The sequence below is a fragment of the Mauremys mutica genome, chromosome 14, assembly GCF_020497125.1.
Source record: "Mauremys mutica isolate MM-2020 ecotype Southern chromosome 14, ASM2049712v1, whole genome shotgun sequence".
Lineage (NCBI taxonomy): Eukaryota > Metazoa > Chordata > Testudines > Geoemydidae > Mauremys > Mauremys mutica.
Window position 1 is genome coordinate 40,047,734 of NC_059085.1, and position 16,797 is coordinate 40,064,530.

A 16,797-nucleotide genomic window follows, 5' to 3' on the forward strand; every position below is an offset into this window, starting at 1 on the left:
AATTCCTCACCTAATCTACGCAAGCAACTGCCACATCTGTACAGCCACACAGGGTGATTGCATTGCTGGCCCATTTGATGCATCTGTCGGCATTGGTCACCCAGTTGGCATCTCCCCAGTGGGAACAATGGGCCCATTTGCACACTTAACTTTGATAAATGCAGCCTTAAGAGCTCTTTAGAGGGGTGTGATTTCTCCAGGTGAGGAAACAATAGCCCGTGACCTGTAAGGACTAAGGGCATGGCTACACTTGCAGATGTAGAGTCCTGGGATTAAACCAACCCTCGGAGACCGCAGCAGGGAAAGCGCTGCCGTGTGTTCACACTATCAGCTGCAAGCGCACTAGCGTGGCCACATTAGCTGCTCTTGCAACGCCACAGAGAGCAGTGCATTGTGGTATCTATCCCAGTGTGCAAGTGGCTGCAACGTGCTTTTCAAATGGGGTTGAGGAGTGTGACAGGGAGTGTGTTATGTGTATGTGAGGGGAGAGACAGTGTCTTTTGGGGGGCAGAGAGTGTCAGCATGCTGTCTTGTAAGTTCAGACAGTGGCGGGGAAAGGGGGAAACCCTGACATCAGCCCCCACCCCCCGCCTCTCTCTCTCTTACACACACACACACACACACACGCGCGCAGGCTGCCTCTGCAGCAGGAGCATTCCACAGTGATGGTTTGCTTTGTGTCCCGGAGCAGATAAGCATGCCCACTGTCAGAAACGGAGCTTTGAAAGGGAATAGCCACATGCCTGCAGCCCAGTTCAAAACAATGACCAGAGTGGCCACTTGACTTCAGGACTTTCCAGAGGCCAATCACAGCGCAGTAATGCAACACGCCGTCCACACTGACACCCTGGCGTTTCAGCCAGGGCGCAGCAAGGTGGAGGTGGATTACCAGGGGCACTCCAGCTGCGGAGTCCAGGCGCTCTAAGTGCCTTACCAGTGTCGACACCTCAGGAGTTAGGGTGCCTGGGGCTGATTTAATGTCCTCTAACTTGCAAGTGTAGCCAAGCCCTAGGACACATCTTGGGCCTCCCAGGGGAATAGCCAAGAGATGGCAGCAGGAAAAGAGGTATTCAGCTTATGAAGGCATTTAACTCTGGGATGGAAGAACAATTCCCTGCTAAACTGCATCTTCAAGGCTTGATAACCAGATAAAGGGCCTTCAGACTGCCTCTGAATGCAACTGGCACGACATCTAGTGGTCATTTGGTTAACTGCAGTGGATAATATACAACTGTGGAAGGCATTCACGTTATGCATAGACCTACTCCATTATCAGCTGTTGCAGGATGCGATTACTGCGTGATAATGCATAAGTGAACTGGGAAGAACTGAGGTGGCATAGTTACCCTTGATGCCTACATAATTTGGGGAGTATTTAACATGTGACCAGTTTGTCAGTAATCAAGTTCCTCTCTTTCTGATACATAAGCGTTAGTCTGAATTTAGCCCCCTTTTTGGGTTAATGAATCATTTGCAAACTGATCCGGAGTCTCCCTCAATGGCTTTGTTATTTAGAAGCATTTGATAAGCAACTGGCCTAAAAAACAAAGTTGTGACTCAAGGCTGTTTGCAAACAATTCACACTTCGTTATTGGTCATCTAAGTCATATGAGACGGTATTTTCTTGCCCAGATAGGACATGCTTTCTGGTTCTTAAACACCTGGCTATGAAACTCTCAGATCCACAAACATTTCCCCAAATACCTGCTGGTCAAGCCCATGGATCCTAACCAGCTAAGCTTGGCACTTTTATTCATCAACTGCTTGTTTAGCTACCTGACCCCCCTAGTTGTCAATTCCCCTATAGATACCTTACTTCCAGCCCACGGCTCTGATCATGCCTCAGGATCGTTGTGGGTGCGCTGCTGCGCTCGCATGGAGCTCTGTTCAGTGGGGATCCGCACAGAAGCAGCAGTTTACCTGCATGGGTCCCAACACAGGACCCAAGGTGGTAAATCTACTTTTTAGCCACCTACAAATCACCAGATCCAGCCTCTGCCCAGGTTCTGCTGAACAAAGGCGAGGAGGTAGGGGCATGGCACTCAGCGCTCTAGAAGCACAAAGGGAACGACACCGTGAAACCCTTCTTAAGTAACCGGCAAAGGAATAAAACTGTTAGCAGAATAAATATTTCATGCACTGAAGCTGTGCATTTAACAGTTTTCCACTTCAGAGCCCTGGACCTCCGTGCACTGAAGCATCAAGTTCAGATCAGTGCTACAATTTATAGCGCAGCTGCCATGGAGCTGTGGAAAGCAGAGGTACAGACACCCACAGCGAGCAGGAGACGAGCCTCTTCCACTTCCTACCTAGAGTGCTTCCCCCCTGCCAGCATGCATGAGCGCTGTAGGCCTATCTAGTATAGATCGATCCTGTGCTAGCTACAGAGCTCTGGAAAAATTGGCCCATGTCACAGCAGCCTGCTTGTTTAATAGACCTTTAAGAAGGCAGGGAAGCAATGTGCATTCAATCCGACATGGCAAGGTAGCAGGACTTCTTATTCAGTCATGATGGACGTTAACCGGCTCGACTGACATGTCAATTGTCAAGCATGAGTGAGTCCTCTTCAAGGGAGATGCAGCACCGCTGCTGAGCAAGGCAGATTAGCACCCACACGCTTCCTTGTGACCGTTCCAATGCAAGCCTCCCCACCCAGCCAGCCTGAGAGGTGGAGGGAGAAGCAGCCCCCAGCCCCCACGCAGACACATTCTGGTCCATGTAGTGGAGGTGACCTTGAGCTACTTGCTTGGGTTTGGGGAGGGATGAGAACGTGAACGTGGAGAGTGAAATGAGACGTTGCCATTGTGCAGCCCTGCAATCCGCTCCCTATTATACCTGATTAGTTTAGCTAATCCCCTTGATACCCAAAAATGACAATGGAATCCAGTGGCAGAGATGACTGGCTGAGCCAGCAGCGCTTAAGTGCTCAGCGACAGAGCAAGAAAGGCAGCATCAATCAGCCCCAAAGTGGCAGGGTTACAGAGAGGGGCAGTCACATCAGGAGGCATCGAAGGAGGCCGCATGCTGCTCTGACCCCTTGTGATTTGCTGACCTGCTCCCAACGCCGAGGGCTGACGTGCCGCTGCAAGGTAAGAGGGGTGCTGCGCTGCAGGGCTGGGTTGGCACGCAGCTTGCAGGGGGCTGGCCGGGATTCCTGGCTGTTCAGGAAGGCAGGCTACCATATTGAACTCCCCACTGCACCCAGGGCTCAGCTGGCGCCTGACAGATGGAAGCGCTGATGGAGCACTCGGACCTGGAAAGAATCTGGACTCTTCCTCGTTAAATAGCAACAAGATTTTGCCCCTGTATTTACTGGGACTAAAGGTAAATGCTGGTGAACGGTGCCACACTGACAGGCCTGCAGCCCCAGGACTCCGGTTAGCCCCAAAACAGGTCCAAGGCGGGGCAGCAGCGCACGCTGCTTCCTCCTGCCCTGCCAGGGTGCCTGAATCCTAATCTTGGAGGAGCTGCCCCTCGGGGGTGCCGTGGCTCGCTTCCCCTGCAGTCTGAGGGTTTTCATACTGCTAGCAAGGGTAGCAATTAGCAATATCTAGTCACTAGCAACTAACCTGAGGTCACCAGACTTATCTCGTGCAGGCCACTGAGCAGCTGTCAGGAGATATTAAATTGCTGTCACTGCCAGCCCAGGCCAGATTGGAACCAGTGACCTAAAGGGGAAAGACTCTTTAACCCATTGCCCACCCCTCTGCCAGCCTTTCATGGTAGCCCAGCTGCTCAGACTCAGCACGGAGCCCTCTTAGGTGGACTCAAGCAAAGCCGTGCGCTTCCGGCCAAGTCAGCAGTTGCCTCCTGAATCACACAAGCCAGGCCTGGCTGCTCTGCTCCTCCGATTCCAGAACTCCAGAGAGTCCCTGTCCATCCCAGCACTGGAGTCAGCCCTTACCTGGGGTTCTCTGGCCGGTGCTCAGCTTCCGGCTGGTTCGGCGGCCGCCCGATCTCCAGGTGCTGCTCCAGCACTTGCTGCCGGAACTCCGACACCTGGGACTGGCGGTCTTCCTTCTCCTGCCGCAGCCGACGCTGGCGCGCCAGCCACTTCTCCTCCTCGTTGGTGCGCTGGATGAGAAGAGCCGTGGCCGCACTGCTCCCGGGGAGGGGGAAGACGCTGTGGCTGGAAATGAGGCTGGGCACGGGATGGTGGGAGGCAGGCGGCTGGTGCAAGGGGTGCTGGACGGGCTTAGGAGTTGGGATGGTCGCGTCCTTGGTTTTCTCTGCAGGAGGAAGAGGATGCACTGCCGTCAGGGAGAACTGTCGCCTACTCTCAGCCCAGCCAATCAGTTTGCAGATGATAGGTGGGCAACTAGGTGCAGTGTTCATTACATGAGGCAGAGCAATGGAAACGGTCCCCAGAACTCATCCCTGCTGGAAACCCAGCACCCCAACACAGAGACTACTAAGAATCCAACTAACGTGCAATGACAGCCAGGACTGGCAGCTGCAAGATGTAAGCTTTAGCCTTGACTTCACCACAGGCTTCCCGGGGGATCTCGGTCAATACCCCTTCCTGCCTCATCTGGGGGTTGGGAGGCTAAATTCACCTGTCTGTGGATTTCAGGGATGGAGGGGGCTGGAGAAGGACAAAGCTTTGGTACGTCACTAGTGTTGGGAAGCTGCCGGGGGCAAGCCTATCCCATCCTGTAGTCAAGAGCAGACCGTCTGCCCAGAAATGGCTCAGCAGGAACCAAGAGGAACCCAGTAGCAGTCATTTGCACTGGGGCAAAATCCTGGAGCACAGGCTGGTTTGTGACTCCCTATTGCAGGGGTAGGCAACCATAGCATGGGTGCCGAAGGCGGCACACGAGCTGATTTTCAGTGGCACTCACACTGCCCGGGTCCTGGCCACCGGTCCAGGGGGCTCTGCATTTTAATTTAATTTTAAATGAAGCGTCTTAAACATTTTAAAAACCTTATTTAATTTACATACAACAATAGTTTAGTTCTATATTATAGACTTATAGAAAGAGATCTTCTAAAAATGTTAAATGTCTGACTGGCACCTGAAACCTTAGATCAGAGTGAATAAATGAAGACTCGGCACAACACTTCTGAAAGGTTGCCGACCCCTGCACTATTGGCTGGGTTGAGTCTTGCAGTGAGCTTCCAGGTGAACTCAACGCAAAGTCCCAGGGCTGCGGTTCTCACAAAAGGCCCACGCGAAGGACAGGCCCCAGGGAAGTTACCAGTGGGGCCTGGTTCAGCTGTGCCAAGGAGAGCAGCCAGCCCGGAGTGCTCCACGCCAGGGCTCTGCGGCGCGTGGGGGGAATTACCTGGTCTGTTTGGCGTCAGCTGCTCGGCTGGTTTAACACGCTCCTCTGCTGGATGGCTCCTCAGCCCGTGCAGCTCTGCCACTGGCAGAAATGGGCTCTCCATGGCTTTGGCCAGGTTCATCTCCTTCTCCCGGGCCCTTTCTCGTTGTCTCTCCAGCTCTCTCTCCCGCTCCCTCTCCTTCTCCCGCTCCCGCTCGAGCTCCTTCTCCCGCTCTCTCTCCCGCTCCCGTTCCTTCTCCCGCTCGGCTTCCCGCTCCCGCTCCTTCTCCCGCTCCCTCTCGCGTTCCCTCTCGCGCTGCCTCAGCTCCTCGTCCATCTGCAGCCTGGAATCACCAACAGAACAGCAAAGTTAGCATCTCCACGGGCCTCCCCATCCTCCCACCCCCAGGGGCTGTGCACGACCTGACACGGGACATGGAGCCCTTTACCTCTCCGCGGTCAGACTGGACATTCGCTCGGACTGAAGGGCAGAGAGCGACGAGTGTGGCAGCTCGGTGGGGTACCTCACTCCCGACAGATGGAGGTGCATGGCTGAAGGATGAAGAGGTGGGAGCGAACCAGGGGTTGGGATCGGGTAGAAGGGGGACCGCAGGGCCGAAAGGCAGTAGGAGTCATCCATCCTGGAGAGAGAGAACGGGTCAGGTTGAAAGGCCGCACAGCTCCCCTCTCCAGCTGGCTGCAGAGGCCAGGAGCATGTGGCTACTGAAGGGAAAGCACCTGCTGTGGGAGAAGTGACTTCACGTGTCTGGCAGGCTCCTGTCAGTCCCCCAGGGATGGGAGTCCCGGCCTGACTCTACCACTGCAAACTGTTCGGCAGCTCCTCGGAGGCCTCTCCCAGTTCGGGTTCAGGCCGGCTCCCGTCACTGCCCCTCTCCCGACCTTCCACAAGCCCACCTGTGGAAAGCCATGGCTCCACGCCAAAGAAACTGTACGGTACAAGCACTGGATGGGCCCTCTGGCTCTGGGGAGAAGCTAAGCACAGCCAGCTTAGCAAGAGATTTCCCAGCATCCTTTGCCTGCCAGGGGGACCTGGGCTCTGTGCTGATCTTTCCTTTATCTCTGGCGAGGGGATAATGAAAGGGGTTTCGGCACTGCTCCCAGCAGCAGAGCAGATACAAGCCTGCCGTGAAGGGTTCACACTCAAGGAGCTAGTTACCAGCCCAGCCGCAGGAATCCCCGCTGCTGTGGTAAATGACCTCCCTGCAATGCCTTATTACCATTGTACTGAAGCACCCGGGGAACCATCAATTGTGGATAAAGTGTACTTATTTCTGTGTGGCTTCCAAAGCCGACGCTAGAGTAATTGATTGCACTGCTCTGCCTCAACCCACGGCCCCCGCAAGGTTTGGTGAGCAGCCGCTGTCGGCTGGACGCGTGGAGAAAAACAATCACTGCGCAGCCCCTAGCAGACCCTCTCTCCCCTGGCCTCTGATGCTTACCTGAAGGCTGGGTGAGGGAAGGGGTGGTGGGCCAGGTAGCCGGGGTGGTAGTAAGCAGCGGCGGTGGCCGGATCCAGGCTGATGGGCGGCAGGGAGGACATACGGAGTTCCTCGGCGGTGTGGTAGGGCCGGAAGCTCCGCAGGTAATCTTCAGTGACCGCGCTGGGAGGCACCACATGGTGTACAGGCCGCTGAAGGCTGCTGGCGGGGAGGGATGGAGGGAGAGTCGGTGACCTTCCCAATCCAGGAGATTCGCAAGCCTCTGGATGGCCTCATTAGCTTGGATCTGGGGGGGCGGGGGGACTGGGCTCCCAAGGCAGAGCCCGGAGAAGGGGCAACCCCTACTGAGATGCTGGTGGCTGAGCATAGGAATTCACTGCAAAGGCAGAGCCACAATCCACTCTGTGCCGGCCGTACCCTACCAGGTTCACTACCTTCCAGCACCTGCGTCCCCCTGGCGGGGCACTTCCCCTCCAGGGGGCTGGCCATCCCCAAGCCATGCTGCCCGGAGTTAACGCAGCAGAATGCAACCCACCCAGTCACCCTCTGCTCAGTGAGAGTCGGCCTGGCCCTAGCATCTGCCTGGGAATGGTGGGGCAGTTTGAGTGGAATGCTGCCCCCCCTCCCCGGTGAGAGCTGTCAGCGCAGCACCTTTAGCTGGCAGAGGCCATTCCAGGGAGCAGAGTATCATCCAGCCACCATCCCCCCAGTGAAATGTAATCCAGCACATTTGCCATCACAGTCCTTCAAGGAAGTGCATGAAAGTCTTAGGTCTGTGCTGCTGGAGATGTGGGTTGGGAAGGAGCACTGGCGACACACCCAGCACTGGTTTTTGGAATGCTGGTTTCCAAAGCAGTTTGTTTTAATGACACATGGTCCTGCCCAAAACCGCAGTGCTGCCTCCCAGCTCCCCCAGGCCTTGGAGACACTTGGGGCCGGGCCTGGCCTTGAACTCTGCAGCTCAGGCCCACCTTTGGTTTGCATGTGTCGCCTGCTCCTGGGTTGGTTGGTTGGAGGTTTTGCAGTGTACATGGAGAAAGATATATTCAGAGTTGTGGTTTGTGTTTGTGTTGGAAGAACCCCGGCTGGGACGGATAGGAGTGTCGCACAAAAACCGCATGGCTCAAGGCAACGTCTGTGATGAGCTTCTAAGCCACAGAACATGTGTCGTGGAACTTGGGGGGAGGGGAAAGGGCAGTATTACAATGGACCCTGTCCTAGGTGAGCCACTCCAGGGATCAGCCGAAGGCAGGTGCCTGGTGGAGCCAGCCTGCGGTTGCAGATCTCGCTGTGTTCCTCGGTTACTTCTATCTGCGCTATTTCAGGAGCTAAACAACCCAAACACCCGCCTACAGGAAGGCCTGCTCTCCAGGGATGGAGAATTCTGTGGGGAACCCCAGAGAAAACAGCCACAAAGGAACTCAGCTTGGAAAAGGGCAGGCAGACGCCAGGCTCTGAGAAGCAGTAACAGGCCAACCCACTGCGGGATTCTCGTGTGGGATGTGTCAGAGCTGGCAGCACACGAGTGAACCTGACACTGCGGGAGGCTGATGCCGCGGATCCTGCTCCCGGGGACGTGACTCACTTTAAAGGTGGGAAGCGGGAATCCTGGACGACGGAGGTGGGGGGGATCCCGAAGGAGTAAGGCGTCCCGAGGAGGTGAGAAGGGACAGCGGGGCCCCCGGCTTTCTCCTGTGAGAGCTGAGGCTCGGCGATTAGGCGCTCCCGGCTGCTGCTGCTGCCTCTCGATCCCGCTTCTTGCTACAAGAAAACAAACGACCGCCCCACCCTGAGTGTCAGGGAAAAACTGTCCTGGGGGCAGGACAGATACAGAGGAAGCAGATGCATCTGGCCAGGAACTAGCTCAGTGCTCCCTGCCCAACTGGGAGTCTCAGGGTCTCCTGCTGAGGAACAGATCCTTAGCAACAGGCCTCCTGGAGGAGTCTGTCCCATCCTGCCCTGCAGTCAGACTCACTGGAGGCTCCCTGGGCTGTAGTCTAGGGAACTGCTCAGGCAAGACTCCCACTGACTGCCTTTATCCCCTGTCCTTTGGGAGCGGCAGCATGAGGGTGGAGGGGACTGTGCCAAGGCCGAGTCACTCTGGCTCTTTGCTAGGCGAGCCCAGTGATTTTTGATCTGAAGCACCTAGATCCAAGGAGAAGTGCTTCAGATCAATAAATCCACCCGTGGCTCTGATCTTCAGGAGGGCTGAGCGCACGCAGATCCCCCTGACTTACAAGTGACTCTGCGAGTGCCCCTCAACTCGGAAAATCAGTATGTGGAAAAGAAGATGGAAGTGCTTCAGGAGCTGACCTGATGGGAATGTTGCCAGAGGGCGAACAGAGGAAGGATTTCAGGACTGCACATGTGCACACACTTATATACACACACTCGCTTCCAAACCTTTCCAAAGTTTTAAATAATGTAAGAAAAATAAAATCAGGAGGTTTTGGAAACAGCTGGCGGTAACCACCCTCCCTGCTGGGCTGAGAACGCAGACTCTAGCACAGACCCGCGGACATGCTGAAAAGACAATATGTCTGAGCTCCAGGGGAGGAGGGAGCGATCCGCACGGGGCCCTCCTTCGCACGCACGCCAGCCGATCATTCCTGGAGTAAGGCTGGCATCAGCTGGGATGGCAGCTGCTCGCTTGCCATCCCAGCTATTCTGGCACCACTGGCACAGAGAGAGAGAGACAGAGGACATTAGGAAGCTGGCATTCCTGCCGGGATAGGGCAGGCTGGTCTGTAACCAGCAGGTCCCCTAAGCGGCCCTGATATCAGCTGCGAAGGCAGCTGCTTGCCTGTGCTGTCACAGCTATTCTGGCAGCACCGACGCACACGTGAAAATAAGGGAAGGAGGCACTGGGGCTGCTGTTGCCACCGCGCCTTTCCTCCCTTCCCTGGTAGGGCTGCCTGGCCCAGGGAGCACCTACATGCTGCATGTTCTCTGCAATCTTTGAGGGCCCCAAGAGGGCCTGGTGGGGCAGAAACCACTGGCAGGAAAATGGAGCTATGTAAGGGCAGGTGGGCATTGAACCCACTTCTGTACCAGAGCTGTGGGGCTAACCCTCCCCCCCAGGCGCCATTGCTGCAGAACCCTTTGGGCAGGGGCACTCTGGCCCTCTCTGCGGCCTCGGAACGGCACTGTCAGAGCTGCTCCCAGGGCCATAGCCGTGCTAGCGGCCGCAGCCCAGGCTGGCTCTCAGAAGAGCGAAGGAAAGGACCTGGGTAGAGGGAAGGGAAGCAGGAAGAAGAGAGCGAAGGGAGAGAGAATACAGCCAATGCATTTGGAAGCTGCCAGATAGCCCCTAGATCGGCGGCAAAGCCGGTGGGGGAATGTTTAAACCGAAATGAAGGGGAAAAGCTGCTGTCACTGAAATCATCCCAGTAAGCAGCGGATCTGCTGTGCTGGACACTGCACAAAACATCCTAACCCCCTTGGGGCAGGGAGCATCTTTCTGTGGTGTTTGTACAGCACCTAGCACACTGAAGTGACTGAGGCTCCTGGCGGCTATCAAACCCTGCTGTGACGAGCCCAAGCTCCAAACTGCCGACGCGTGGAAGGAGCAAGTGAGGCACAAGGAGGGACCCACCCAAGCAGCAGAGTTGGGAATTGTCAATCCATTGCCCTAACTACTGCACACACTGGGCCAAAGGACGGAACCTGTCCTCTTAACAAGCTTCCTGCCGGCAGGGTGGACAATGCAGGAAGCCCATGCGCCCTATAACGCACCATCGGGTGATCAAATATTAACACCTAATGGGCTTTTCTGGCCGACAGGCCTTGTTTGATGGGCTGCTCCTTGTTTGGATTTGGAAGGAAATCCCATTCTGTGAAGCGTTTCCCCTCCCCGAGGGGCTGCCACGCTCCAACGCTGGCTCCCGGCCACCGAGCGCTGACCCAGCGCGGCTCCCGGCCGAGAACATGCAAGATTCAATGTCAGCAATGTTATTTTTGCCGAGCCCGCATGTTGCTCAGGCCCGTTTACCGTGTGTTGCCCCTGGCGGGGAGCCAAGCAGCGCTCTCCAGCTCTCCCCGGCCCCTTGAAAGGGATAAAACCCTTCTAATGGCTCTGCGGGAGCCGACGCGCAGCAGTACCCTGGCTGTGTGCTGGGGCGGAAAAGCGGTTCAGAGATGTCAAAAGAAGTCAAAATCAGAGTTCAAGCGTCTCTCAGGCCCCTCCCGGTGTTGGGTCTTCTGAGCATTTCTGGAGCCACTTCATAAAGAAGCACAGGCCAACCACCATCCCCACCCTCCCTTTCACCGGGGGCTCAGACAACTGCCCTGCTCTGGAAAGGAAACAGTTAACACCGCCATCAAAGCCGTAACCCTCTCCTTGCTGAGAGGCCTTTCCCCACCCGTCACAAGACAAACTCAGCCTGGTGCTCAGCCTCTTCAGAGCACTCTGGTAAGTAACTCATCCTGTTAACCCCGTCCTGTCCAGGACTAGACACCAGTCTGCTTTTGAAAACAAGGTGTACATTTTTAATAGGGAGGGTAATTAACCAGTTTCCCAAGGGCCGTGGTGGGTTCCCCGGCACTGGCAATTTTAAAATCGAGATGGGATGTTTCTTCTAAAAGCTCTGCTCTAGGAATGATTTAGGGGCGGGTCTCTCACCTGTGCTGTACAGGGGGTCAGACTAGATGATCACAAGCTGCCCTCCTGGCCTTGCAATCTATGACTCCTTCCCCTGCACAGGGTCGGCCAGAGGATTCAGGGGGCCTGGGGTCTTCGGCGGCGGGGGGTCCTTCCGCCCCGGGACCCACCGCCGAAGTGCCGGAAGGACCTCCCGCCGCGGGTCTTCGGGGCACTTTGGCGGCGGGTCCCAGAGCAGAAGGATCCCCCGCCGCCGAATTGCCGACGACAACCCGGAGCGGAAGAAGCTCCGGGGGCCCAGGCCCCATGAGATTTTTTCAGGGGCTCTGGAGCAAGTGAAGGACCCCGCTCCACGGCCCCCAAAAAACTCTCGGGGGGCCCCGCGGGGTTCGGGGCAAATTGCCCCTCTTGCGCACCCCGCCCCTCGGGTGGCCCTGGGAGTCCCCACCTACCTCTTTCCCTCCAGCTGCTCTAAGGATTTCTCACTGGTGGCCGGGGTGAGGACTATGCAGGGAGACCAATGGCTTACTGCAGCTGTGAACAATTTTCTAATACAAACCTCTCCGTTTATAGCCCAATAGGCTACCAAGGACAATGCAATGACTGTAGCCCACACGTATTATTGGGTAACGGGATTCTCAGCTGGACTAGAAATTTTTTTACACCATCAGGTGGGGTTGCCCTGCCATCTTTGGGACCCTAGGATGTGGTCACAGCAGCACCCAACGTTGATACTGGACTGCTACTTTGGTGGCCCTGTGGCCATCACTGTGTTCCTCTCCCTTGTCCTGCTTCACTTAAACAACCCTGCCATTTCGGGGAGTCCTGCTCAGTCAGCTCTCTGTTGGGCTGCAGATTCCCCCTCTCCAAACATGGCTCTCCCCCAGCGCTTACACAGGATGCCAACGAGACTCCATGCAAACCCCTTCGCTCGGGGCCTTCGGCTCCGACAGCACAGCCTTCGTGCACTGCAGGGAGCCGGTACCAAGGACCGGCAGCCAGACGGACAGTAGTCGGGGGCTTTCAGAGCTCCAGCAAACCTGTCTTGGAGGCGGATGTGGGCTACTCATTTCCTAAACCGTGATGAGAAAAAAAGGACGGCAACAGTCGTGGAGGGGAAAAGAAAAACCGCCTCGGGTAACAGAATGAACGGCCTGTGAGAGGCAGGGCTATGGACTGGCTGTGGGGGGAGTGGAGGGTGCTAGCGGGGATAATTCCAGCCAATGCCACAGATCCTGCAAGGTGAAGAGCGCCTCCTGCAGGCTGCTCTCAGCTCCTGGGGAACGGAGCTGAGCGCTACGTGGGTACCAGCTCCCAACTATTCCCTCGGGCTTGGTGCTGTGCAACATGGCGGCAGTCCATGCATCCAGCTGAATGCTGGAGGTGCTCAGTCGCTCTCTCAGCTTCTCCTGTCCTCACTCACTCCAGCCGCACATCCTCCTGCAGGAGAAGGCAGTTTGATACAGGAGCCAGCCGTTCCTCCTGTCTGGAATTTATCTCCCAGGGAGACAGAGGCAGCATTGTTTTGCATAGTCTGCCCTTCGTACGGAGGCCCATCCATCTTCATATCCCCAGATAGTGACATCTTGGAACACACCGCGGAGAAGATTTAAACAGCACTGGGCCAGGCTGTGCTGCACCATCGGGGGAACTGCCTTCATCAGTCAAGTGTATTTACTAAACACCACCACAGCACACACTCCGCGAGCAGCTGATGGCTCCTCAAGACTTCATAATCTCTTCAGAAGACACATCGGCCATAATTAATTGAAAGAGATGGGACCCGTTGATGGGAATTTTTAATGAGCAGGAACATCTGTTCACTCTGTGCCTTGTAGGCACCCGGACCCCCACGTTAGGCCTCTTTCGTGCCCAGTGGGCCACCTCTGACCTTCTCCAGAAGGTGCGTTCCTGGGATAATGATATGACTGGACGGGAGGGGTCAGGGCCACTCGACTGGAACAAAACACGTACGCCGTGGGGCTGGAGAGGACGGGCCATATGGAACGGCCGCCCTTGCCTTTCACAGGCAGGGGGCGAGGGCTTCAGGGAGATGAACATGGGCCAAAGGGTGACCTCGGTGCAACGCCACTGACGACACCCCAGCAACTCTGAGCCTCTCTGAGAAAGGCCCAGATCTGGATGAGCAGGAAGGGGGCCCACAACGGGGTGTGTGTGTCTGTGTGTAGCTCCCTTCCCATCAAGCCCGGGGTTGAGATAAGGCAGGCGAGCGAGTGGGAGGGAGGAGAGCTAGCAGCAGGCCCACATTTCACCTGCCTTTAGATTTACAGGCAGCTTTGTTCTCCGGCACCATTAATCATCCAGGGAGGATACAGACGCCTATGGAGCTTGAAACAGCACAGCAAGTATAAATCCAGCAGGCCTTTGATAACGGCCATAAAACAAACAGGTTAGTCAGGCATTGCATGGAGGGGCCCAGGAAAGCGAGCCCTGTGGCACACCATCGGCACACCCCTCCCAGGCAGCAGGCGCCCCTGGCTCATCCGTTTATAATGCAATGATGATTTTCGTTCCTAATACAGGACTAAGGTCGCCATCTCCTTAGATCTAAACTCGGTCAGCGCATGGGGGAGTCTGAAGGAGGGGGCTAAGGTGGGGATCGGTGACAGGAGGGCAGGGCCAGAGAGGGAGGGAGAAGGGAAAACTCCCGCCCAGCCTATCGTGCCTGTCGGAACAAACCCGTCACTCCCCTCTCCGTGTCACTGGGCAGTACTGACCCGAGAGGAAGGACACAGATTGTACACCCAGCCTACCCTTAGCAATAATCCATTCAGAAACAGGGGCTCAGCCAGGCAGAGAGCAAGGGGAAACAGTGGGTGCCCCAGGGGATAGGATCTGGGGTGCCAGCTGTTTTAGGAATTAGATAGATAGATAGATAGATAGAGTTCTCAACCTTAGGTATCAGGGTGTTCTAACATCCCTGCCCTTCCTATATGGCAGAAAGCGAGCAGGGTCCTGGGTAGATTTGGGGTTGATGAGAGGTGATGCCCTGCCCGGAAGGGGCTGACAGCTGTTGGGTTGGACGGATGGATGAGAGGAGTACCCAGGGCCTGAGCTCAGCATGGGGCAGAGAGAGGAAAGCGAAGGCAAATGAGAATGTCCCTGGGTCACATGAGTCAGAGATATCCTGCCCTGGGGCAAACAGGGCGGCCCTTCCTCATTCCCCAGCTGGACTGGTGACATGCCCCCAAGCACAGCACTGCCACCAGGGTGCAGCGGCAGTGCCTCCTCACCAGGGCCGCGGCACGCCCATGGCAGCTTCCCAGGGCTCAGAGCGGCACCGGGTGGCCTGCGTTTGATTTGCTGTCTCGGAGCAGCGGCTGTGACGATGAAAGGGGAGGAGAGGAGGAGAGACGGGGGGAAAAGAAATCCGTCATTCCCTGGCGATTAGCGAGTGATCTCCGCCAGTGAGAATGCAGGACATGCCCTATTAGGTTTAAAATAGACTATTCTTCATTTAATCGGGCCTTTCAAAGGCTGCCCATTACCGGCGAAATCTCGGTAACCCTGGAGAAGCGGCTGCTGATGGATCGGCTGCTCAGCTCCCCATTTTGATTTCTGCATTGCTGATGCGAGGGACTCACCCCTCTAACTTTATGAAGTTATTTCCCTCCAAAGAGAGGAATAAACCCTCAATTAAGTCTTTGTGCAGGGACTGAAGGGCCATATATCATCTGTTAATCCAGTCCCGGCTCCCTCCCCGGCAGCATTAGTGGTTCGCTGAGCGCTGAGGCGATGAATCGCTGGAGCGGATCTGTCCCGGCCCCGTCTCGTGGGGCACTGGATGCTTTGCAAGCAGCCGGGGGGAGGCGTCAGTATTCACTCGGCTGCGAGGACATGGACAATAGGGCACTGGGGATGGCACAAGGGAATCCAACAGGCTGGACGAGCTTTGAGTTGGTGCAGGGAGGGGTCTAGGCGTGGCCCAGCCTCTCCCCCATTCCGTTTGGGGTGATGTGCAGAGAATGGGGGAAGTAGGGGCCTCCCGAGGTGTGGGCCTCCCGAGGGGGAGAGGACACAGTCTCTAGAGGGAGAGTCAGCATCTCCGTGCCCCCCTCCACCCTGCACCGCCACCCGGGGGCACGGAGATGCTGGCTCTCCCTCTAGAGACTGTGTCCTCTCCCCCTCGGGAGGCCCCTACCCTCCCTGAGCCTCTAGAATGGAGAAGGCAGGTTCCTGAGCGCTGCTGTCCCTGGGCTACGCTGTCGCTTCCCCCAGCTTAGAGCAGAGGCCGACGGATCAGCGCAGCGCACTGACCCCTGGGGAATGGGACCCAGCGGGGAGAGCTACGCCAGCCCCCAGGGCTCTCACCCGGCACGGCTGTGCAGCTCACTGGCAAGCAACGGGGAGCGGTGGAAAGGGAGAGCCCCAGCCACACCCACGGCTCTCGGCACAGGGTGTGGGTCACTGATCCCAGTGGGAGGTAGGTGTAGACAGGAATATCCCCCGCAAAGCCAGAGGGCCTTGCAGAGAGGAGAGACTCAGGATTGGGGCAGCGAGACAAGATCCAAGGAGCTGGGGAGGTGAAGGGACACGGTGCCAAGGCGAGGCAGTATTCTTGGGGGCAGAGTCCGAGGTGATCTCAGGGGCAGGTCACAGCATGGGGGCTGGGTCCTGGCTATCTGCAGCAGGACCTTCATCTGCTCCCCCAGGACTCCCTTGCCCTGTGAAGAACGTGTCCCCTATGGCTCAGTCTGAAACCATCTCCCTTCGGCCGGTTGCTCCGCAGCAGGGTCCAGAGGAGGGATCATGGCAGATGGTGGGGGGTGACATCAATTTCTGACTCATTGCATGACCCTGGAGAAAATCACTTCTCTGAGCCTCAGTTTCCCCATCTGCGAAATGGGCTTGAGGATACCTGCCTTTCCTTGTAAAGCGCGCTGAGGGCTGCTACGTATCGCTATCACTCCTCTCTCCCAGCGGAGAGGAAGGATGGCCCAATAGGTAGGGCGCCAGTCCCTGCTCCATCACTGATTGCAAGTCACTCAGCCTCTCTGGCCCTCCTTATGGACAATGGGGACTTGCCCTGCCCGGCCTCTCCGGGGCGCTAGAGGGTGACACAGCAGCTTCCAGTTCACGCTTTGCAGCCACTAACTACCGCCCCTCTGCCAGTCCCCTGGGGGTCCCAATTACCACCATGTTACAGCTATGGAAACTGAGGCATGCAGCCAGTAAGGGCCCAAGCGTCACACTGATCCGTGTGGACCCCTGGGCCCAGCACGGCTCCACCCAGGGGCTGCCCCGCACAGACTGGCTTGCAGGGCCGCGGCCCTAAGGGATTTGCACAGAGCCGTCCCCTCCAGCGAGTTGTGCAAAGGGCAGGGGTGGATCAGAAGGAGCAGGAATGGCCTCTTCTCTCCTTTCCCATCCTAGCGCATTAAAGCCTATTGCGCACGCGGCAATGACCTCCCCGTCTCCAGGCGCCAGGCTGGGACGCAGCTACGCGAGACAA

At 56.6% G+C, this 16,797-nt stretch overlaps 1 protein-coding gene across 10 annotated transcripts in view; it reads right to left on the reverse strand.

Moving 5' to 3' along the window:
- The window catches only part of GSE1 (Gse1 coiled-coil protein), a 354,820-nt gene that overhangs the window by 20,318 nt on the left and 317,705 nt on the right, over positions 1-16,797 (reverse strand). For 9 of the 10 annotated variants that reach the window (XM_044987177.1, XM_044987181.1, XM_044987179.1 and 6 more), the window contains 5 exons: positions 8,310-8,485; positions 6,725-6,922; positions 5,714-5,905; positions 5,286-5,608; positions 3,905-4,229 (listed from right to left, as the gene is read on the reverse strand). In XM_044987177.1, coding sequence (XP_044843112.1) covers positions 3,905-4,229; positions 5,286-5,608; positions 5,714-5,905; positions 6,725-6,922; positions 8,310-8,485 — 1,214 coding nt within the window. Of the gene's footprint in view, positions 1-3,904; positions 4,230-5,285; positions 5,609-5,713; positions 5,906-6,724; positions 6,926-8,309; positions 8,486-16,797 lie in introns of all 10 variants that reach the window. The other variant, XM_044987176.1, reaches the window with a different exon arrangement.